This window comes from Plectropomus leopardus, chromosome 10 (genome assembly GCF_026936395.1).
Source record: "Plectropomus leopardus strain MGB_pleo_1.0 chromosome 10, ASM2693639v1, whole genome shotgun sequence".
Taxonomy (NCBI): domain Eukaryota; kingdom Metazoa; phylum Chordata; class Actinopteri; order Perciformes; family Serranidae; genus Plectropomus; species Plectropomus leopardus.
In genome coordinates this window covers 18,103,766-18,128,077 of record NC_142185.1, presented here as the reverse complement: position 1 = coordinate 18,128,077, position 24,312 = coordinate 18,103,766, and the positions used below count along the sequence as shown (strand labels likewise).

General features: G+C 37.6%; 3 protein-coding genes across 6 annotated transcripts in view; 1 reads left to right on the top strand and 2 right to left on the bottom strand.

Moving 5' to 3' along the window:
- LOC121949109 (coiled-coil domain-containing protein 148-like) overlaps nt 1-14,670 on the top strand; it is a 37,656-nt gene extending 22,986 nt beyond the window's left edge. For all 4 annotated transcript variants that reach the window (XM_088083198.1, XM_088083195.1, XM_088083197.1 and 1 more), the window contains 5 exons: nt 7,875-8,015; nt 9,379-9,497; nt 12,263-12,380; nt 12,562-12,696; nt 13,425-14,670. In XM_088083198.1, coding sequence (XP_087939324.1) covers nt 7,875-8,015; nt 9,379-9,497; nt 12,263-12,380; nt 12,562-12,696; nt 13,425-13,568 — 657 coding nt within the window. In that variant the 3' untranslated portion in view covers nt 13,569-14,670. The remainder of the gene's footprint in view (nt 1-7,874; nt 8,016-9,378; nt 9,498-12,262; nt 12,381-12,561; nt 12,697-13,424) is intronic.
- Nucleotides 14,228-16,763, bottom strand: upp2 (uridine phosphorylase 2). Its single transcript, XM_042494713.2, has 7 exons — nt 16,606-16,763; nt 16,344-16,458; nt 16,090-16,248; nt 15,839-15,953; nt 15,518-15,727; nt 15,285-15,431; nt 14,228-15,021 (listed from the first exon to the last, which is right to left on the bottom strand). Exons 1-7 carry the CDS (start codon nt 16,656-16,658, stop codon nt 14,879-14,881), a joined length of 942 nt encoding a protein of 313 aa, XP_042350647.1. The 5' UTR covers nt 16,659-16,763; the 3' UTR covers nt 14,228-14,878.
- Nucleotides 16,764-17,583: 820 nt separating this feature from the next.
- LOC121949134 (uncharacterized protein C7orf57 homolog) lies at nt 17,584-23,399 on the bottom strand. Its single transcript, XM_088083199.1, has 8 exons — nt 23,292-23,399; nt 23,032-23,078; nt 21,921-22,085; nt 21,721-21,814; nt 21,329-21,449; nt 20,909-20,988; nt 18,160-18,257; nt 17,584-17,934 (listed from the first exon to the last, which is right to left on the bottom strand). The coding sequence occupies exons 1-8, from the start codon at nt 23,300-23,302 to the stop codon at nt 17,930-17,932; spliced, it is 621 nt and encodes a 206-aa protein (XP_087939325.1). The 5' UTR covers nt 23,303-23,399; the 3' UTR covers nt 17,584-17,929.
- Nucleotides 23,400-24,312: the final 913 nt, after the last annotated feature.

Sequence of the window (24,312 nt, the reverse complement as noted above, 5' to 3'; positions counted from 1 at the left end):
TGCTGGAATTCATATGCATCTTCTGGAGTTTCTAACAATCTGCAGTTTCAGATTCTCTCACTTTGACCAACATAATACAACATGTTGGACAGGTAGTTTTTCTTCTAACTTTCTTTTTTATGCAGCTGATTATTACATTAAATTGGAATGTTTTCACTTTATTCTTTACTGTGCTCAGCCATTTACTCCCGTTGTAAGCGAAGAAGCAAATTGAAGGCCAATGATCACTTCACATTCAGTTCTGTCATAATATAGCTATTTTAGATACAGCTGCAACAACTTTGGCATAACAAATTTATCTTGGGAGAAAGATATCACAGTATTTTGAAATTATGTGATATGTTATTCAAGGCAGCAGTATGCACCCGCAAGCTCTGTTTCATTGTATGTTTGAAAACAACAGGGGCCTTTGACTTTCTGTAGAGGTAAACCTGCAGCAGAAACACATTTCTGATTTTTGTTTTCATGGCTCTCTGAGGCAATAAGAAAAATAAAACCCCACAGACATTTGCATTCCCATGATGTTTCCACATCCTCATGTTTTGGTTATGCAGTGCATGTGCACATGTTTGAGCTTGTGTGTTGGCTCAGATGGACTGTTTGCATCCAAATCTTTGTTGCCACTGCCTTTATCATGCCAGCTCAGCGACACAGCAGTGCAGCAAGATGTATTCTCCTCCCGTTGCATCTGCTTCCTTTAACACTTTGTTTTCTGCAGCTGACCCGAGCAGCTCTCCTGACTCTGCTATGAGTCATGTCCCTCTCTTGAGATCAACTCCCTTTCTACAGTCTAACTGTTTTTCCTATTTTAATAAGTGTGCTGCACAGAATGATATGATTTTGTAGAAGGCTGGCGCAGTGCAGCAGGCAGGCCAGATGTATCAACATTTATATTTTATGGAGGTCTCATGGTTATCACCATGATCCATCATTTAAGAGCAGTTTATTCTCAATTAGTTTTGCTTTTTTTGCATAGTGTATTTTGTACCACAAAGGGTGCAGGTGCCAGGGTTACATTACTTTTAACTGAAATCAACCAAAAATTAATGTGGGACTTGAATAAGAATATCTATTCAAATATTTGCCCTAAAGAGGAAAATAAACAGTCAAACAGGATTGGTGTGATCTTGATTTTCTGCCTGAGTTAGTTGTACCACCTGTTGCTTTTGACAGTTGTGAAAACTAGTTTGCAAGTGAGCCACTAATTTGAAATCATTTGCTAAAAGTAATGCATAAATAGTTGATATTGCTTAAAAGTATGGATAACAATGTGTATAATAAAAAAATAACAAATAGGATTGAGTAGTTACCATCTTGTGCTACTGTTGTACTGTACTGTACTGTACTGTTGTCACCCCTCTGGAGATGAATAAATTTCCACTTGACTTGACTTAAATTATTAGATAAACAAATGAATCAGCTAAAAGCAGTGGCTTAACGGTTGCATTTGTTAGCTGAACATAAATTCTGTAAACGGATATCTGCATATCTTTGTAAGACTGATAGCTGATGGGTTCTGAGATTAAACTGAAAGTAATGGACAAAGCTTTGAAGTAAAAGTAAAGAGAAGTAAATGGTAAGAGCTAAAAGTATAAATAAACAGTTTATATAGTTAAAATAATAAATAAATCAACAGTTTAACTCAGCAAGTTAATTTGCTTAAGTAATAGATACACTGTTGAAATAGTCAGCTAATGTGAAAAGTAATGTATAAACATTAATATAATTATATAATTAGCTTTAAAGGATAAAGGGCTTAAATAATAAGCTAAAAGAAGTAGATTAAAGAAATAAATATAATGGAAAAAACTGTTGAAATGGTTACCAAACAGTGAGGAATAAACACTGCAAAAAGCTCAAATATCTTCTATGCAAGTCAATAGTTTTGTAAACAGTGTCGGCAGTGAAATTGAAAGCCAACCCAAGATTCACTCCGCTCAGCACTTTGCCTCACAGTATTTACGTTCTTTCGGTGCTGTGTCTGCAGTTTTCATATCTTCCTCTTGGATGCCTGCTATTTATGATGTGGCGCCTGGTTTCTACCTTGTGGGGGTACACACCCGGAAACATCCTGAACACAGAAAATAAGAAAATACAGCTAGCGTGAAGAGTCTCTGTAGATCAATACATCACCACATTCTTCTAGTGGGTCATAAATGACGACTGAGAGGGATTACTTCTGTATGAGTCTAGACTTTGTTTTACAGGAAAAGTCCTGCGTAGTATACCATTTAAGTAATTTATTTTGTGTATATAAAATAAATACCAGAACTATATCCAATTTTATCTATTTGATAGTTTTAACATTCAGTTTATAACCCATTTTGAACATTTGTTGTACGTGGTTCCAGTGGATGGGTATGACTTTGGCTCAGGAGGTAGAGCAGGTCGTCCTCTGATCAAAAAGCGTGGATTTGATCCTCAGCTCGTCTACAGGTGCTATAGTGAACCTCAGATTGCTCCTTGTGTCTGTGCCATTGGTGTGTGTATGCGTATGAATGTTTAAGATGAGTAGCAGGTGGCACCACCAGTGTGTGAATGGGTGAATGTTACATATAGTGTTAAAGCGCTTTGAGTGCTCAGAAGACTAAAAAGGTGCTATACAAGTGCAGATCCATATAACAGGCCAATACTTGAGCTCATCTGATAGGGATGTCGGGGTTGTTAGACAAAAACATTGTGTTTTCCACTGGTAAATAAAACAATCTAATAGTGATGCTATTGAAACACTTTATACCATGCTAACTGGTTTAAGCTACAGCATTTTTTAAACAGATTATGAAGAAAAATGACTGCTGTGATGGTGCTTGTTGACTAAATTGCTTTCTTGCTATATTCTCTAGCTGTGATTATGCAAATAAACCCTCTCCACATCTCATCTTTTCTGTGCCTCCGTGACTTCAGATGAGAGCATAAATTGGACGCATTTGGTCAGTACTGGTCTGGTGCTGACCTTATGATAGGGAGCAGGACTGTGTGCTGCCAGCTCTCTTCTGAGGGACATAGTGGGAGGAAATCCAGGGTAATTGATTTCAGAGTGAGCTTGTACCCTTCTGTTTTGGAAAGGGCAAGGCTGTCACATAGACCACAGCTTCTTCCTGAGAACCACAGATTGGCCACGCAGAGATGGCTGGCTGGATTCATGTGTCTGGACACAGATGACATTGCTGATCAAAAAGCAGTTCAGTTTCAGAGTGAGAATATAGTATTAGAATTTAAGGATGTGTATGTTGTGAAAAGTAAAAGAAATCAATGAGATAATATTAGGGCTGTCAGCATTTAACTGATCCAATTTAGGTCCTTACACAACGTGTTTGTTTGTTGTTGTTTTTTTTAAATCGTATCAATTGCCAGCAAACATTTCCATCTTTAAGAGATTGTACCAGGCTGAGTTTTAAAGCTAGAGTGGTGATACTGGTATCATATGAAACTAAAAGACTTGGGGGATCCAGTGGTACCATGTCCTGCCAGCTCCTCAGGAAGGGGACCCATTTACACTACACAATTAGGCAAAGTTTTAGTGATGGAAAAATGAACTGGTCATTTTTGGTCCCTTGACCTCTGACCTTAAGATATCTCAATGACAGTTTTTTTGCTATCATTTGACTCAAGACAATACGTTAATAATTACTTCATCTTGTCAATATGAACTTCATAACTGTTTTGAAATGCAAAATAATGAAACTGAAAACGTTATTAAAAATGTGATTAATCGCAATAAACTATTGAAATTCTATGATTAATCGAGATTGATTTTTTTTTTTGTCTGACAGCCCTAGATAATAGTTAACAATTTATGCATGAGATTCCAGTTTATCAGTGAGAGGCAGACTCTTCTTCTCAAATCATCAGCTGTTTGTTCTGCAGTGTTCTGGCTGCTGTAATTAGCAGGCATTGTTCTTGGTGTTACTGTTCATTCAAGCCTTTTATTCTGTCCTTGCTTTCATTTTGCCTCCCACTTACATCTCACTCCCAGGCATCTTTGATGAGCGATTGTGTTTTCCACATTAGTAAATAAAGCCTGAAGGGATAACAGATTGTTGCAACATGCTCAGGTGGGAGACGGATGAGCAGCCCAACAGGACAAGCGACACAATAATCAAAAGAAGAACGATTTTCATAAGATTGGAAGTTTTCTTTTATTGCAAAATCTAATTTTTTCATTTCCTGCTCTTCACAGCAATTTCAACAGCGCAGATTAACGTATGCCCGGATGATCTGTGTGCCCTTCCTGCAGTAATCAGTGTATTCTCTGGGCATTGTGTGTTAGCAGATCCCCTGTCACTGAGTGTTAGTGACTAACAAGTACAACTCCTCTTCCCTCTGGTGGTTGAACGACATGGTAGAGTCTCAGTATTTGAGACGTTGCGTGGGCCACACAGTGTTTCAGCTGACAACTCTCTGAGGAGTTAATTGCTTGAATGTGTAGAATTTTTCCTCCTCAAAGCGATGTACCTGTTAAGGAAAATTCTTATTGTGCCATCTGTGGAAATACAGGGATAATTGCATATTTTTCATCTCTTAATGGACATTAGTTTTCATCCCTTTAAAGATTTAGTAAATCTCACGTGTCATTAATGTCACTCAGTCGAGTGGAGCCACATATGGAGGCATCGTGCTGCTCTTATAAGCACACCACTCATTCTCTCCAGTTTGCAGCTCTAAATCACGGCAATGATATTGGTTCAAGATAAGCATGAGTCCATACCTAATCTGTTTCACTCATCTGTTATATATCTAAAGTTTGTCATTAAATGACCTGCGATGGAAATTTACAGTGACAGCTGCTGCTACACCCCCCTGACAAAAGACATCATGATAAGTGTACAGTTATATTAACAAAAGCTTTGAGCAGGCTGCAGTGTGCAGATAAAAAGGCTATCATTCTTTTGTTATTCTGACATCTCTGCAGTCGTTTTTGTGCTGCCATGAAAAAGGATGGTGTCCCATTTCCCTTTGAATTCACAGAAAATGAGATTCTAGTGACAAATTACTGTAGACTGTACATAATGACCATTTTAGTCTCTTTGTGCTCCCTGAAATGCCTTTTCATCTCTGCCTAAACAAGAAAGACATACAAAATACATTCAGCCGCTGTGGCTCTTGCAGTGTTTACAGTTGGTCGAAGTTGTAAAGGTGCATTTCAGATCATTTTGTGACCTCAGGTGACCATTGCAATTGAGCTTTAGACTTTTGCTTTATTTATGAGGCTTTGGAAAAAAAACAAATATAGTGTTATCGGTCATGTTAGTCAAAATATCTGCTTTACAGACACACCCATCAGGTTGTTTACACAGCCCGTCTCTCAAGGTTCCAAAGATGCAGGTATCTTATCTGGGCCAGGCTGGAGTTTGATGGATGGTTTAATTATGTGCACTTGTTTTTCCTGTATTTTTTTAGACAAAGCATCTTTAATTTCATTTTCAGAAGCAGAGAGGGAGAGAAAGATGGGTCATGACATGCAACAAAAACATCCAGCTGGAGTCAAAACCAAGGCTGTTGTAATTACTATATATGGACAGCTTCTAGATTAGCTGTTGTGCTTCAAGCCACTGGAACAGTCTGCATGGGAATCTGAGAAAATTGCCTGTATGAAAGGTGCTATACAAATTAAATTTGATTTGATTTGATGTAGGTAACAGGGCACTTCAAATAATGGATAGTTTGAAATGTATTTAAACTCTTTATATGCATTATAAGGATCGGAGAGGACAACATATCTCATGTGATTTTTATAGTTTGTTTTATGCAATATAGGTACTTTTTTTCCTTAGGCCAAAAATAATGTTGCAAGTAAAATGTCCACAATGCTCACTAAAACATTTTAGTAGGCATCTTTTCAATTTATGCTTAAACTTAACTGTGCCATTGAGGTTTTGTATAGGTCTGGTGTTTTGCTTGGGGCAACACTAGTCATTAGAATCATCACTGTGGACTGTTCACCATCACAAGATTATATTTCGCAAGGCAATACTGGAATCAACAGCAACATCACGAGGTAAACATAACATGTAAACACTGAGTACGAAGCCAAAAGCAGTAGGGCAAAGGGACAGTGCAAGACAACAAGAACAGGTAAATAGAGGAGGATAAATATTGACACAATGGTGTCACCATCATTACTCAATCACTCCTCAGGATTGCTTCTCTGGTCATGGAAATTGCATATTGAGCCCAGTTTCAGGAAAATAGAGCCCTAAATGTTTGCTTGAGAGAACATTTTGTTTTTTAATTCAGAAGTATGTTGCACACTGTCAAATAGAAGGAGATTGGAGGCTGGATTCTTTTAAGTGCTCTCTCAAACACACAGCTGCTGCTTCTTCTCAGGCGGCCATCAAGTATGATTGACTTGATGATACCTCTGGTGCTAATGTGTGTGAGACCATGTTAATTTGCAGTTGATTCCCTTTGGGTTTTCTAAGCTCTTCGCTGATAGATCTGTGAATCTGTCTGTCCAGTCGGAATGCAACACTCTAATACCCGGCACGCCGCAGAGAGGCTGCCGTATAACGAACCTGTCAGTCACTCAGAAAATGTTGGACTGTGTGTGTGTGTGTGTGTGTGTGTGTGTGTGTGTGTGTGTGTGTGTGTGTGTGTGTGTGTGTGTGTGTGTGTGTGTGTGTGTGTGTGTGTGTGTGATAAGTTTAGATTGTCTGTTTCCAGATGTCTAGCTGGGTGAGTAAAGATTGATTTTTCTGCCATCATGTGAACACAGTTTTAGAAGTGTAATATTTGTCAGTGTTCTGTTGAGATAATGTGTCTTCATGTTTGGTGATTACCATATTTTCAGACACACGCACATTTCATAAAAGCTCTTCAAACTCAACTAATGACAAAAATCCATGGTCACAAAGTTGCTTTTCTTCATTTCATACATTCTTGTGTACTTAAAGGGGATCCATTATTCATTTTTCTAATTTTCTGTAATAATGTTGCACGGTCAGATGTTAATTTTTAACATGGCTTGATGAATTTCGTCATATGGCCATCTGCTTCAGGCCCACGGCTGCATTTTTTTACATTACGCAGCCAACACTGCCACATGTACCAACATGCTAATGTCGAGGAAACATGTAATCTTGTTTGCTGATGTTGTTAATAACTTCCCAATTGTGTATTATATTCCTGCTGGAACGTGTCTGGTTTTTAAGATTTTGTTTTTAAAGCTTTTATTGGCTACTTTTCCACAATAGAAAGTGCCACTGTACACTGTTTTAATCATTATCTTGGCTGCAATGACAGTGCAGAGTTGCCAACTTGCAAAAGACTCAGAAACAGCTGCCAGTCAGAACAGACTGGGCTTTTTTGGTGAGGGGGCTTTAAGAGACAGGTGCTAAAACAAAGCGTTTCAGGCAGAGGATGAATACAGGTGTTCCAGCACAGACACTATGAAGAAAATTAAGTATTTTTTGAACATTAAAGCGTATAAACATATTGTAATAGAAACCCAAAAATCAAGTATGAACCTGAAAATGAGCAAAATAGGTCCTTTTTTAAGTAGAGGTTCCTGTTTCAATCCTTTAGAGTGTAAAAGTTGCACAGGCATCCAGGTAAAAATAAGTGAGTTTTTCCCTTTGGAATTATGTATGATACCTGTCCTGACTTGCCGCAAAAGGACAGCACTGGCATAGTTCTCAAACACAAGGGTTTTCTTTATAATTCAATGCTTTGACGGGTCCTGAGGTGATCTAACACAAAGTGTGAAAAGAAGTTTTGACACCTCTTCCAAAGTTCATGCCGCATGTTGGCACTGTGGCAGTGGGGCTCAGCTGGTTGTATCCCTGTGAGTGATTCTTTCAAGACAGCTGTTAACGAACGATAACCTGCTTCTTTTTTTTTTTCTCCCCACTGTGAATTTGCATGTGTGTTTGTAGCTTCAGCAGTGGCGGGCCCAGCAGGAGGAGATGGCAAAGCTAGAGGCAGCTATAGCTGCTAGAGAAAAAGAGGAGGAAGAGGCAAGGCTGAGGAGGCAGCAAGAGAAGGAGGCCGCCGTCAGATTGCAGTGCAAAGAAAAAGTAAACATCATCACACTTATCACAATTAATTCTATCTGCAGCATTTCCCTCAAGTGTGTAAAATCAGATTTCATTTAATTGTCATTTGTATGATCTCACTACTTAGATATTAAGGTTTCCATGTCTTATCTTGGAGAGACTGGTTACACACACAGTTGTAAAAAATGTTATGCTCAAACTAAATTGAATAAAAACATTACTGTATAAGCAAACCCCACAGTTCTTTCTAGATGACAGATGGTATTCTTTTTTTATACTTATGAATTGCGCATAACTTATTTGCTTGTGCATGCAAGTTTATCTTTGGTAAAAGAACAAAGTAATTAACTATAAATTCATTTGCTTCTTTATCATGCAGCTGTCCTCAGCAGGAATGATCTGCTGTGTATTTTAATGGATGATAGGTGCAGATAGTTTGGGGTTAAATGGATGTTTCTCCATCTAAAGATTCATATTGGCTCAGATGGATCACAAAAAAAGAAAAGTACATATAAAAAGCACCAAATCATTTGTGGCATTTTAGCTCATGCTAAAAATCTTTTTGTGTGTCTGTGAATGCCTTATTCACAAAATAAAAAATCTGGCACAATGGAGGCAAAATTAGCAATGAAAGTAATCTATTTCACAGAACTAGTGGAAATGTTATTCAGTTCAATTCAATTCAGTCCAGTCCAGTTCAATTTTATTATTTTTCCCAGAGGGCAGCTAATACAGTTATGAGGCTGTCCCAAACGTGTAGACACTTTTGAATAACTTGTTTGCATTAGATAAATAAAAACATGTTTGGGGGAAAGTCAGGAGTTCTGTATTATATTAAACCATACTATCATGTTATATTGTAAGGTTTTAAATATTTGAAAGATACAAAACGATTTACCTCAAGTTGCTACACATTTGTGGTTACACTGAAAGTTTTAATTACGGGCACACATGGAGATCTAATATGTTGTTACAACTATCTGGGTGTTTTGATCATTTAATTCAGTTATAGTCCTCACAGGTACAACAACTCCACAATGTGTGTGTGTGTGTGTGTGTGTGTGTGTCTGACTGTTTAATTAACTCTCTCCTCAGGGGTCTGCTCAGAGAGCATGGTCAACCTGAGACACTCTCTGATTAATGAGAGTATTTAGGCTGCATTGGATTCCATATAATTTTGCAAAATAGTCTGCCAGACATTGAAATATCATCTCATTCTTTCTATTTACATTTATCTGATTTGCATTTTGTCACAATCAATAGGACATGACGATCTTAAGCGCTATGTGGGAATCGAACTAGTGCGAGTGAGTGTTGCTACTGTTCTTGCGGCTGTTGTTAACTTTTTGTCGTTTTTCTTTCTGAATTGTTGTTTTACCCCCAGGTCAGGCAGTTTTATTTAAGGCAGCAGAAGAGGAGGGAGATGCTGGAGCAGAGGGATCAAGAGAGACTTGCTAATCTGAGGAGCGTCATGGAAGAACAGGCAAGGCGAGATAAAGAGAGGTAAGTGTTGCACCATGGGACCTCGAGTTTTCAAAGAGATGCTAAAAGAGTCACTAAAAATACATTATTACCAGTTAGAATTAAAACATGACACACATTTACCTTTTTTCTTATGGAATGCAACCTTTTACAATCACAGATATACTAAAGCTACATATGTCTGTGTTGTATTATTGTCGCCAATTTCAAGCTTACTTTACTTTTGTGATGTAATAGGTATGTCAGTAGTTAACAACTGGTCACAGAGTGGTTGACTTAGTCGTTAGCTCAAGGTGCACACATTATAAATTACCACATTTAATTTTATATCACAAAATGAAACCACATGTTGGCTTAGAACACAAAGAAACAAGTCATACAGCAGGAGTAAACAGAAATGGCACTTCAAAATAAAAGCTCTGTGCCAGAAATTTTCTGTACTTGAAAAAAGGGTGTTTTTTTTACAGACTCGACATTCACAGATCACTTGTGGTCCATTCAGAATGGACCTGCAACCTACTTTTGGACCATGACCCAACAGTTGGGAACCACTGAGCTATGTCACAGTTTTTAAAATGACACTCCGCTGTGTCAAGTTACTTTCTTTTTCAAGTCTGAGAACAAGGGTATCCAAGCATTGGCTTAAAGACTACAAGAGTATAAAAGAAAGTCTGCGTCATCAAATGGATGTGTGGAGGGTCTGATAAAAACATGCTGTTACTTGCATTTTGGGAAGTACAGGATCAGGCGTTTTTGGATCCATACAAGGGACTCAAGTCAGAATATCTCAGCCTCTGCTGCTTAAATTTTGACCAGTCTTTTTAATATCTCTCCATAGCCAGTCACCCACAGTTATGAAAGTGCAATACTTAATTGTTGAAATTTCCCTTCAAATGAAAGGCAGACTAAGGAAGCCTGATAAACAGCCTGATATTATAATATATGTGTCTGAGGGAGAATTTGACCTCTTATCAAGCAGCATCTGCTGTCATTACATATGTTTTGTGCTGTCAATGTTCAAAATCACAAAATTTAAATTTAAATTCTGGTGCTGTTCCCAAAAGTTCCAAAGATACAAACTATGATTTTTCTAATGATAAATAATAATAATAATAATAATTCTAAATAAAACATTAAGTCTTGAGTTTAAATATTTCATAGAAAGTGTGGATTTGGATTATTTTAACTTCCTAAACATATGGTTTGAATCTTGTTAGAGTGGTTGTATGATAAAGTTATCCATTGTCAGTGTATTACCTACAGTGGATGGCAGTCAGCGTACTCTCAGTTTAGAGAAGCAGGTTGAAGTCCGACACAGAAACTAAGCAATGTACTGCTGTGGACGGGAGCAGCAGCAAAATGTACTTTAGCCACCTAAAAACAGCACACCCAAACATTTGATTTTGGTGTTTAGAGGGATTAGTTTGTATCCAACATATCCTGTGTTCTTCGAGGTACAATGTTTTTTTTTTATAAAGGGGTCTGGTGACTTTATAGAGAGCAATACAGTGTATGCTAATACCGATATAGATTTTTTTTTTTTTGCCCCCCCACCAGAGCAGTACATTGTTAGATTCTGCAGTGGTACTCCTGCCTGCTTCTCCTGGGGGTGTGCTGCTGACCAACATCTAGGTAATACACTGAATATGGAAAAGTACCTCATACAACCCTATTTTAAAATATCCAAACTTTCTATTTAAATCCAGGGGGAATGAAAGAGGAAAGTTTTTCATTTAATTTCATTTTTATTTGTTACGGATATGTTATTGCACAACAATCAGATTTACATTCAGAACAACTATAAAACACATTAAATGACTGAAAAGGAGCCGGACAAAAAAAACACCTGCCTGCCTGGTCTAACAATTATACTTATGGAACAACCAAAACTTAAAGTAAACTCCGAAAGAAAAATATAATTACATAGAAAACTAGCCATACACCATAAGTCACCTTCAAGGGAACAGATTCTACCCGACAACTTCATATAGTCTAATTGTTTTGTCTTTATACATCTTCTTAAACTGAACTATATTTTGAACAACACTTTAAATCATACTATAGAGAATACCAGTTTGACACCAACCACTGAAATACACATCTGCTTTTATGTAGTCCGGACAAACTGGTGCTTGAACGGAAATTTCCCTTTATGTTCCTCATCCTCTGAAAAAAACAAACTTTTTAAATTTTCTGGTAATGTTCTGCTTTTTGCATTATACAAAACTAATAATGTTTGTAACTCAAGTAAATCTTTATATTTCAATAATCCTGATTATGAAAGTGGAACAGAAGTACTGCAGTGATTTTGAAATGTTTGCCAGACTGTCAGTATATCCCGGCTGGATGCGGTTACAGGTGCAATACACTTGAAGCATTTGTCCAGAGGGGACAGTGAAACACTGTATTTTAATCAGGTGTTAAGTAACTCTTAAAAAAGAGATTTATGTGTTTAAAAAATCCTGTCTGTTGGAAATTTGTTTCACATTTCTCTGCAGACACTCACAGACACTCACAGAGACAGTCATTAATACCAGATAATGGTGTTGACATTGGCTGTGAGAATTAACTTAGGCAGAAATGAGAACAGGAATCATTGGGGGGGGCTGAGAAAGCGATAAAAACAGATGATGGGAGAGGAGCTGCTCTCTGGCAGCTCCATAAAACCCTTCACAGCCCGGAGGCCTGCTGTGTCAGGAGTGATAGGTAATGTTGGCAGTGACAGTGGCAATGGAAGAGAGGAGGCTGCTCAGGTCTGATGTCCACACCCGTTGTGCTCCCTCTAGGGTGCAGTTTCGGGCAGAGATGTTGCAGCGACGAAAGGAGGAGAGAGAGGCACTGGAGCATGAGCGTCAGAGAGAAGAGGATGAGAAACAGCATCGTGCGGAGGTCCTCCGGAACCAGGTGGATGATTATCTGATTTTCACATTTTAAATCACTGTGATTTTGTCAGTTAGACTCACAAGGGAAGACATAGACCCATCTTTATCTGGGTGGAAGCACCACTGCCACCCTATGGCAAAAAGTAAAAAGACAATTGTATGTTATCACTATATTAAGTGGTTTTCTCTCCTATTAATCTCAGGTTGGGGTGGTGGCAGAGGCAGACCCAGAGAGGATGATGGCAGATACAGAAGCTTGGAGGAGTCGGCACTTGAATGTTAAGGAGTTTGAGCTCCAGAGGCCTCTCTACAGTATCAACACATACACAGACACACAGGTGAGGCATGATAACATCTGCCCTCCTACGACCTTAAGCTTTTGTTCATATTATTACAAAAGCTCTACCACTGCACGGTCATTTGCCCACAAGCTGCTTATCTATGTGCTCTATATAATGAGCCAATGAGGCCTCTTTCACCAGTTAAAGCAGTGATTCGCAAAGATTCATTCATGCAGTCTGTATCCACATATGTTTTCATTTTCAAATGCATAGCTATTGCTACCAAGACAATAGATATGTAAAAGAGTTCCAAGGGACAAACACGAGGGAATATTCTCTGTCCTGTGGAGGGTCCTTGGCTAAAAAAAAAACTGGGAAACTCTGGTTTACAAAATGTTCATTTCATCTTGGGTGAGACTGACCAGTGACCCACACAGTGCAGGAAAATTATGCAAGCTGGTTGACTGATCAGTCAATGTTTGTCCTCATGTCGGAAACTTGTGCACACAGCCTTGATCTGGAGACACCCGGGCAGTCAGTGCACTGCTCTGTGTTTGCGTGTGTGTGTGCGTGTCATTATTGTTTGTATGTGCTTATTGTGTAATTTAGGCCTTGACTAATGATTGTCATGCTGCACAAATCTTGTTCTCCAATAACAAACTGTGGAGGATTAGTTATTCATCTTGTTTTAAATGCATAGTAAATCATAATAACACAAACAATGCAAATCTAGTAGGTGTGAAACAGTTAGATATGTATTATTTACTGCTTTTTATCGTTTCCAGATTGTGTCCGATCCACGAGTGCGGGTTGAGCAGGCTCTGCGGGAAGCCGGTCTGCATCAAAGCCAATACGCCAAACAGGTCCTGTCTGTTCTCATGCCACCTAAACCACCCAGACGAGACACCAAATCCATACTCAAATTCTGACCTTGGGCTTGTTTGGGGTCACAATATGAAGCCTAACTCTTGTTCTGCTATTGAGCATTTCATTGAATTTAAATAATACACTTTAACCCTTAAAAATCTGGAACGACATCCTTTTTCTGGCATCAATTTCAGATGCCTTTCACAAGTGTTTAAACTTTTTAACCCAGAGCAAATTGGTGTAATTTCTTCCACAAACATGGGTTAAAAGGAAATTAGCATCTTAGTAAGAAATGTTCCACCATGTGCATAAAATCTGTAGATTTTGATTTTTTTTTGTTTTTAAAAAGCTAGGGGAAAACAGTATTTATAGTTATCATAATTACATATTTAAAGTTGTGTTTCAGAATCATTATGCTTTTTGAAGCGCTTTTGTTTTTCAGGACATTTATCTTTTTTAACTTTATTATTTTTATTTCTTTTGTTACTAATTTTAAGGAAATTTTCTTGTACTTTTTTAATTATTTCTTGCCAATTTTCAGGTCAATACTTCTTTTGTTGCTCATTGTCTTCTTCCATAGTTTTTGAACAGGAACAAGCCAATTTGCTCAGGTTTCAAAAGGGTTAATAAGCTACATGTATAACAATTAAATCTACAGTCGTACAGAATACTATTTCAGTATAGAATATTTCAGTATTGACCACCATGTGACACAGTGCAATTACTATCATTGACTTTTATTGAAGGTTTTGATATACAGCAGCTTGTGAGAAATCATACTGTATCACTGAGTGAGGATAAACAGGACCCCCAACAAATAAAAATGACCTCTCTGCACATTTATTGACCGCTTATGTAACTACAAGTTTGCATTTGGATAAACACGCTCATGCGGCAGAAGCAGCTAAATGTAATGTATGTCTCTGGTTATCTGATAACACATTGGTCTTGCATAATAAGAGAAATCACTAAGGAATCACAGACACTTTCTCCATCTAACAAGCATGTAAGAGGAAACCATTTATAACTAGAGTCTGCTAAAAGATTCCAAATGTGATATTCTACAACTAACAGTCTTTATTGGGTTTTAAGTGCAAGTCAGTATTCTAATCAACACATTGAACACATTCTTTAGAAAATTAACATTAGCTTACATAAATATGAGAATCTTAAATATTAAAAGATACAATATATACTTACCTATACATATGCTACACATGCTTAATATTTAAGCTTCATCAATTAAATCATACAGATTTTAACTACTTTTAAATACACATATTAACATGTTAAGTACAGTACATCTACATATCCACATATCTACTATATATACACTGTGTTTTAGGAGGCTGGGGTTGGGATGGGAGATGTCTCAGATAATAAGTCCCAGGCGTTTCTTGATAAAGTGGGACACCAGAACTTGAGGTCTCTGCTGGTACTCCACCAGAACATCATGAGGGGAGGTGATCTGGTCTCCCTCAAAGCGGTTCAGCAGTGCAACACAGATCACAGCCGCTGGAGAGAGGAAAGAAAATGATCAGTCATAGAACTTGTTTATGTCCTTGGTTCTTGATCATTTGGGTGAAATTATCAGTCAGTAAAGGGGAGAAACACGTGTCTGTCTAGTTTATATTCTGCACAATTTATGTCTTTATTGACCAGTATCGAAGTTAATTAAAGGGCATAGAGGTGTTGTAGAGGCAAGGTTGTATTTTCAAAGCCATCAATAAACTGTGCCACTGTACAGAGAATTCCACGTTTTATAACTTAAACAATACCTTTGAGGCCACAGACACGGCACATAGCAGCGAATACGGTGGACTCCATTTCAATATTTCTCACTCCGGCCTCGTAAGCTCTCTGCAGATACTCCAATTTTTCTTCATGAGAGAAGGAGCAGAGAGCTCCGTCAAGTCGGCCTTGACCTAAAGAGACACAGCACAGGATTTGTCACTCCCTGACCAATCGAAATCCTCTTGGATTACAAACAATGTGAGATTCTTTGTTTTACCTTCATAAAAGTCATGGGTGCACATGGTTTTTCCAATCACTGTTGGGAAATTTTGAAGCTCAGAGGAGCACTGCATAAGCTCATTGGCCACTTCCTCATTCAGCTCAGTGCTCCTGGTGATAACTTTACCCAGAACCACCTGCTCAAACTGGGGGCGGAAGGAGTAGTCCACTGCTTTATCCGTGACCACCACTGTCCCTGGAGCCAGACCTGGAGATGACACCAGGCAGAAACTTTAATCTGTTTCATTTTAAAGGAGTAATTCATGTAATGCATCCTTTGAAAACACATTCAAAATGATAAACCCTGCTATGTTCTTACCAACTCCGCCAGATGTCCCGAGGCGAAACAGGACCACATCGCGGCACTGAGCGTGGTGCAGTAGTTTGATGAGCTCATGCAGCATGATGGAGATCGAGGGGACACCCATACCATGCTGTAATGGAAACAAGATCAAGATAGGAAGTTTAACATCAACGGAATTCTTAACCCAGCAATACAATATCTGAAGCACTTTACTGTTGAAGTAAAGCCAACTTGGACAGTATATGTTATTTTTCTGTAATACTTACACTTATAGAGAGCACTGGTCCCACTTTATACATGCAGTAGCGATCAGTTCCCTCACAGATATCTCTGATTTCCTCTGGGTTTCCAGGGAGTGTCAGCTCCCCATGAATGAACTGGGCAAAAGCTTTCATTCGATTTGCGCTGCCTCCAACACACACAAACTACAGGAAACAGAGAAAGAGGATGAGTGAAATCTGTTTTCTAGGTTTTAGAAAATTATTATTTTTTCTTTTCTTTTTGCTAGCATTTTACAAACCTTAATATCTCCAAACATTTCTGGTAGGTTGTGAGTTTTGGTGCTCAAGCTGAAGTGGTAGAGAATATCCTCCTCCATGGTGTCCAAGTAGGGATTTTTCACTTGGACATGTTCTCTATGAGCAATATAATATGGCTTATTAATAAAGAGACAGATCACTCAAATTAATCCTAACTGCTCTGAAGGGTTTACTGAATATATTTACACTGGATTTTGAAGAGCAACAAAAAGAAATAGTCAATTTAGGTTCCCAAATACTCACTTGATGTACTCATTGTGTTCATTCCCCAAACAGTTAAGTAAAATTGGTGCCATGACTGCAGGAGACGCTTAAAAAAAATCAAGTTAAAATGTTCTTCTGTAAAAACATCCAAGTACTTGTCGCAGTTGTCTCTGAATAAGAGTTATGTCTGACTGCAGCGCATATATTGTGGTGACCTCTGACCCTGCCACTGATTGGTTCCAGAGAGAGGAGTACCACCTGTCCTCACACTCACAAAAACATCTACCAGCCTCAAACAAACAGAGCGAGATCAATCACACAGGAAAAAAAAGAAGAGAGATATTGGCCCAGTTCCAAAGCATCAGTGTACCTTCAAAAAGCAAACCAACTGAAGCTGTTGAATAACTAACGACGAACAGTTTTCCCAAAGAACGCTGAGATAACCTCTGACAGGCATGCAATACATTGGTATGTCAAAACAATGACATACACAGAGCAAACAGCATCAGATTATGCATTGTATTGTTTGCCTTTATTGCAATATTACAACGTGTCCCTTAAAATTAGCCATTGTTGAAGATAAGGGGGAATTTCGGTTGGGCAATAGAATGACACACAGCTGCAATCAACTGAAAATGATACTTAGTCAACAAGATAGGACATTGGTACACAGAACACACAAATAATAAATCACATACAACAATATATCATAAATTATTACAGTTTTCTAGATCACACACAATGTGCATGAAACACATTTTTTTGGAGTTTAAGAAGCAATCAGCTACTTGTAGACTGGAATTAATGTATGTATATATATATATATATATATATATATATATATATATATACATATACAAATATTAGTGTGTGTGTGTGTGTGAGTCATTTGATTTGCTGGTCATTGGTGACATTCGATATATGAAAAAAGTTCTATAAAATATTAATGAAAAAAACATTCATATTTCAGGCTGTAAGAGCAAATATTTTGGATTAAAAGGCAAAAGCAGAGAAAGATTGTGAGACATGTTGATTTTATTTAAACATTCAAACATTTGTTACATAAAGCGGCTCTTTACAGAGGTACAGACACAGCAAAAAACTTGAAAACAAGAGTTGTGGGTGCCTTCTATGAATGCAGTTAATAAGGCACGGCTAACAGGTACATTAAATAAATAAAAAGTCCCATCTTAAATTCACTGGAGAGCTTTCATACTTGAGTGATACATCTGACTTGAAAGAACCATTGAAAGTAAGTTAAACATTTGTTGTGGTTCATTAATAAAGGGAGGAGAGGATGGCAACTATTCCTTATGGAAGCATTTGAGTTTTTATGTCCTTTTCCCACGACACTGGCAGTCTGCTAATCTGTTGACGTAAAAAATGTATAAGAGCACGAGTCAATCACCAATTAACTAATAATCTCTACATTATACTGTCAAGAGTCATCATAAATTCTTAATGGCTGAAATCTTTTGGCTTTTTTTATTTTATTCTGATCAGGAGGAATTTAATAGCATGATGGTAAAACAAGAGGGGAAATGATTGATGGTGACCTGGAGGATTGTAACTCAAACTGTCAGAAACACTTACTTGACAAATCAGTGTTAGCTGTTGGTTTGTTGTCATCTGCATAACCAAAGCTCAACAGCTTCGACATGTTGACAGGAGCTGGATTCTTGTCAAAAACTCTGTGAGAACAACAAAGACATTAAGTCTAAATGTGATGGAAATGCAATTTTTGGGAAAGCTTTTTCCCAGAAATCATACGATATAATGTAACGCCAAGATAAACTCTGGCTACTCATTACAAAAGTGCTTTTCCAACAAAGTCAACAACTGTTTTTTGTTTTTTTCTAATGGTCAGTTTTATCTTCATTTTATAGCAGTCCACCATCTTTGCAAATCCTCTGCACTTTCCATCTAAACAAGCAATTCAATATCAGATTTGGCCTTTTTATTTTTCTTCACATAAAGACAGAAGACTGTGAAATAATTTTCACTCAGAAACTCTTGTTTCAGGAATATCAAAACTCTTACACTTTCCATGACACCTATGTCTGTAAAGCGTTATAAACATACCTATAATCCAATATAATCTGCTCATATCACTGCATGTTGTAGTTACAAGCACTCATAAATATCCATAATGCTTTACAGCAATAATCACAACACAGTATGAAGCATTATATAATGACTTACAAGTTCAAGTATCAAAATAGCTTATAATTTCTGGTGACTCACTGCTATTTCTTTTGCAAAGATAATAGTGTATTATATTCTTATTGTTGTAAAACATTGTAAATCATTTCACAGTAACTTGGCGGCCCTCACAGCAAGAAGGTTCCAGGTTCAAACCCGCCAACCGACTGGGGTCCTTCTGTGTGCAGTGTGTTCTCCCCGTGTCAATATGGGTTTAGTCCAGTTCCTCAGGCTTCCTCCCACAGTCCAAAGACAAGCAGGTTAGGTTAATTAATGACTCTGAATTGGCCAGAGATGTTATTCTGAGTGTGAATGATTGTCTGTCTCTATTTGTCAACCATGTGATAGTCTGATGACCTGTTCAGGGTGTACCCTGCCTCTTGCCCAATGACATCTGGGATAGGCTCCAGCCGCCACATAACCCTTGACAGGATAAACAGTTTCAGGTAATGAATGATGAATGAATATAAGCTATTCTAAATGGTTTTTGGGTGCTTTAAGTGAAGGAATGAAATTATTGATGTATAGGCAGATATAATGCATTACAAGCTGGTTACAAATAAACAATCATTGTTTGTGTTAAGTAAAGTTAAACACAAATTGTAAACAAACAAAACGTAAAACTGACTTGTTTAACAGGCATAATAATACATTCTAAAATTATCATAATGCATTAAAGAATGTATGAAAGGTTACACTATGATTGTTGCAAAAAAAAAAATCAGTGAGGGACCAGTTATAAAGCATTATATTTTATGATACTTGGGATCATATGTCTTAATAAAATGCTTTACAAGGTGCAATGATTATTGTTGTAAAGCATTTTGAATATTTATGAGTGCTTAAAACTATAACTAAACAGTGCTATAAGCAGATTATGATGCATTAAATGTATGTTTAAAATTAGGATTTGGGTAACTTTTTTTTAAGTGAATCCTTTGTGGACTTGTCAATGTCCAGGTGCCCTGTGACCACATTGTTTACTGTTTTGTCTGTGTTGCATTGTGTGTGAGATTATTTAGGATTTCTGGCAGGTCATTGACATTGTCCCAAAGTACACAGAACACACAGCACAGATCAGATGTGAGCTAAAGCAAATAGGTGAATGTCCTGTTTTCACCTGAGTTTGGGTGCTGTTTGGTTTGACCTTAGTGTGCTGCATGCCTATAAGCATTTCTGCTGAGTCACCACAGCATGGCAATTTATGGGAATTATTTACTGACAACAACCCCCTAAGCACACAGATATGAATCAGCCATATACATTATGTGTTGCAATACTAATAACTACAGAATTACATAATTTGGAAATGCTGACAATTATGACATTGCTTACTGTCATCCTAGCTGTGACTTTTAAAATATTATAACACTGACTTGAAAAATGTATTACTTTCAATCAAAATTACTGATATGATCTGACTTAAGAACATAACTGGTCAATAATAAATCTATTGTGTTTTGGGCCTGTAACACCCACAAATGTAATACCAGCCCACAAACAAAATAAACCACAAATGTAATACAAAATTTCCTGTTTCCATCTATTGCATTTACAGGGACTTGTTACGTTTGTGGGAAGGTGAAAGTCTTCAGTTTTCAGAATTGTAATAACTTCCCACAAATGTAATATGAAAATGAAAAATGATCTATGTGGTCATTGTTGGTGGTTTATTTACTCATACACCTGCCAACGGGCTCGAGTGAGCTCATTAGAAAATATCACAGGTTTGGGCAGAACAGGTGAAACATGTCAAAGCAGTACTGAGTAACTTATAAATTACTTGCAGAAAAAATCAATGTTATAGAGGCTGTGCATTAACAAGTCCACCATCTACTTTCTCCTGGTCTAACATTTATGTAACAGTTATTACATTTGCAGGAAATTCCGTCTTACGTTTGTAATAAGAAAATGCTATCACACTTGTGGGAAATTTATTACGTTTGTGGGATTATTGTGTTAAAAGCTGCAGATTTGAATTACGTTTGTGGTTCTTTATGTTTGTGGGCTGTTATTACATTTGCAGGTGTAACAGGGCCATTCTGTTTATGAAAGTTGTAAAGTGGCTCTGTGAGACGTCGCCACTTGTGCTGAATGTAATACAGAACAATAGCACCATCTTGTGACCACATGAACTTACATCCTCTTGAATTTACTGGTCTCGTGATATTGATTGAATGACTGCAGTTTCACCATCTGGTCGTCTTGAACATTGTTGTTCTGCAGAATACAAAGCAAGGCCACAGTGCGTGGTGGTTATTTTGTGAATGTAACTATATCCATGATAGCCCCCCAGCTCTCCCTTCAGTTTGCATTATGCTCTCTCATTTGCCCATAAACCATCGAGAAACAAGTACCTGACCCAAAAGTTGGTCTGCCTGATCGAGAAACAACTTAATGAAGTGTGTAGCACTACGACATCAATAACAATCCTTCTGCTTTGTCTTAAAATATATGATCATTACATAATAAAACAATACAGGAGATAGAATAAATTGTTATTGTGGTGACTCGTGTGGCTAAATTACTTTCTAAATGACTTTGACATTTCTTTGTTTACCTTCTCTTTGCTGTTGCTGCTGCTATCATCCCTCTCCCAGGCTGACATATTGTCAGTCCCAAAGGGGGGCTCTGGCAGTTGAAAAGCTCGAGGGTTTTTCTTCTCTTCACTGTTAATTAGACTGTTGGAAAAAAAAAACACAATATAGGGATATGCAATGTATCCTTCACTCAGTGATAGCTGGAATACATAATGAAGAATAACAGTAGAAATCAGCTACTACAGTGGTTTTATATTACTCCTTCAATTTTACAGTACTTTTAAAGATTGGAAGCTAGCAGAAGCTAGGCCTACAAGCACTGTATCAGTATAATATTAGCAGCAAGTAGAGGTGTTAAAAATGGAGGCAGAGGTATTGTACATGATAATAATAAGACAAATGTTACATATACCTTGGTTTGCCATCATCTCCTGATGCACCACAGAACCAGCCTGGAGGTTTGTATGCATCAGGTTTAGGAGTTACATCCTCATGCCACAAAAGTCCTGGTGAAGAAAAGTGGAAAAATAAATGTAGGCAAAATGCATTAACCATTAACCATTAACCAGCAAGAAGGATTTGTCTAAATATAAGGCAACATGGTGGCTCTACCCTTATGTCCTCCTTGTTTCGCAAGCTTGACATAGTCAGAATCGCTCTCTCGGACTCCAGCCCTCCGCCCTCGGGCCCTATCCTCAGGAAGAGCACTGATGCCTGGGGACAGTCCTGGAATCTGAGAGATCTGGCCATTTATTCCTTTGTACCCGGATTTCCCATCTGTGATGTAAGTATACACACACACACACACACACACACACACACACAGTTAACATAATAACATGATAATTTCATTATTTCGTATTGATGTAAACTTATGATTCTAACACTGCATTAGTAAATAGTTGGCCAGTATTGTTTATCATACACTGACTAAATCATATAAAAGTAGAAACTTATTTCTTTTTATATATATATATATATATATATATATATATATATATATATATTCAAAAACTTTATCGTCATAATACAAGCATAACGAAATTGCAACTGGGCCAACCCATGGGTGCATACTAGGTTGTGAACAGCAGTGTGTATAATGAGTTCAAAATACAAGCAATATTATGCAAAATATTTACAGTACTCTATATATATATAAGTGCAGTGGATGTGCAAACATCAGCAGCAAAGGACTGTAAGGGATGCGGTAGACAGGTATGACTCAGTGGACTGAAATAAAGTGAATATGAATATGAATGCTAAATATATTTCACATGCCCAATGGTGGTCATTCATAAAACACATGTATAAATAAATAATATTATAATATCATTGTACAACAATGCAGATTTCCAGCATATTATGCTAACTGAGACAAAAAGTTAATGAATGAAATTTGATGTATTTTTACTGTCCCCGGTGTTAGGGCCGGCTGCAACATCTGACTTCTTCCATTTACATAAATATTGTTAACGATTTATCGTATGTAATCGTGCCTAATAATAGAGGTAATTATCAGACAGATGTAAATTCACTGTTTAAAGATCTGGTCGGTTATAGTCTCTAGATAATTGAGAGATGTGCAAAAAGGTTGCAACTGTCCCGTCTTCCTCCACCACGCTTGCCCCGTTCCCACCAGGCTCCAGCAGACAGGTCTCCCTGCTGACACATAGTATACTACGTGAGTTAACTAAACTAAACCAGTATACACAGTTGTACTTGCCAGAGTCTGCCGATTGAAGATCGTTATTCATGAGAACTGAGTCATTTCTGGTGGAGATGGAGACAAAAACCCGGTACACTGTCAACCTCTTTAACGATAGCTAGCACGATAGTTAGCATCCTCAAACTTAGCTAACTGCTAAGCTGTCCGCTGCTCATATATCCAAGTTTTAAATTAAACACAAATTGTGACTGACGGCACTAATGAGTCTACATGGCAATGTACAGCTCTGACTTCAATATTGACGGTTTTTTACTTACTCTGAACACATTTTAGGAGCAGAGAAAGCAAACTGTGTACGGAGCGCCGACTCTGTTTGGAACTGCTGACCGCGTTGTCATGGAAACGCGGTTGCAGGCACTGTCTGGAGTGCAGCTGGAGCTCCGAGATGTGAGGAGTATATACAACTTAATAACTAATTATTAACTTCACTAACTAATAATTTAGTTAGTGATTATACGTTTGCTTAAATTATAATTACGAGAAATATTGTTTGATAAGCCGACCGGTGACCGTTAAAATTGTAAGGGACTGTTCTTTATTTATGATAGGGGGAGGGGTCGTAGCCTCTAAATGGAGGATGGACTTCTGAACCATTATGCCCCAAAACGCTAGACCAGCCTGCCAGTCACACTCCAGTCAAACCCTACTCTGATAAATAAAATACAGTCCCCGAGTCCTCTCAAAGATAGCTCTGGTTAAAAGGCTAGTCTTCAAAATAATTGCAGTATTGTGCCAGTGGGTAAACAATTAGCCTACCAGTGAAACTGTCATTAATATTTCAGTTTCAATGATAAAAAGGAAAGCAACACATAATGAACAAATATTAGCCTAATTCTGCGTAATGTCCCCTGTGGCAGAAGACATATTAAGAACTTTGTTGTAATACCACAGTGTAAAAGTAGCCTACAAGTACAATTAATGCATTCCTTTTTTTACATAAGTAAAAAAATATATATCTAGCCCGAGAAGTATTAGCAGGCAAGCTTTAAATATGGCCTAGTTATACCAAAAGAAAAATGCATAATTAACAATTTTGGAATACATATATTTTATTGATAATTAAATCATTAAATATATTTAGCGTTAATGATCTATGTCTGCAAAGTAGCCAAACTAACAGGTTAACTGAAGCTGTCATAAATGTAGGGTGCTTAGGTACAAAGTAGTACAAATACCTCAAGTAGGCTGCATTATTGAAGTGAAGCTTACCTTGACAGCTCCTTTCTGTTTGTGCTGTCTTGTATAGGATACACAGTGTTGTTGTTGTTGTTGTTGTTG

Bases quoted from the DNA above. Each gene is read 5' to 3' on its own strand.
- LOC121949134 (XM_088083199.1), bottom strand. The intron at 22,086-23,031 runs GCAAGTACAACT...CTTACATCACAG, and splicing joins TCTTCAATCGGCAGACTCTG to ATGGGAAATCCGGGTACAAA. The intron at 20,989-21,328 runs GTAAACAAAGAA...TGTATTCTGCAG, and splicing joins GCAGCAACAGCAAAGAGAAG to AACAACAATGTTCAAGACGA.
- upp2 (XM_042494713.2), bottom strand. From the start codon at position 16,658: ATGGCACCAATTTTACTTAACTGTTTGGGGAATGAACACAATGAGTAC. The intron at 15,954-16,089 runs GTAAGTATTACA...TTTCCATTACAG, and splicing joins GACCAGTGCTCTCTATAAGT to CATGGTATGGGTGTCCCCTC. The intron at 15,728-15,838 runs GTAAGAACATAG...TGTCATCTCCAG, and splicing joins CGGGACATCTGGCGGAGTTG to GTCTGGCTCCAGGGACAGTG.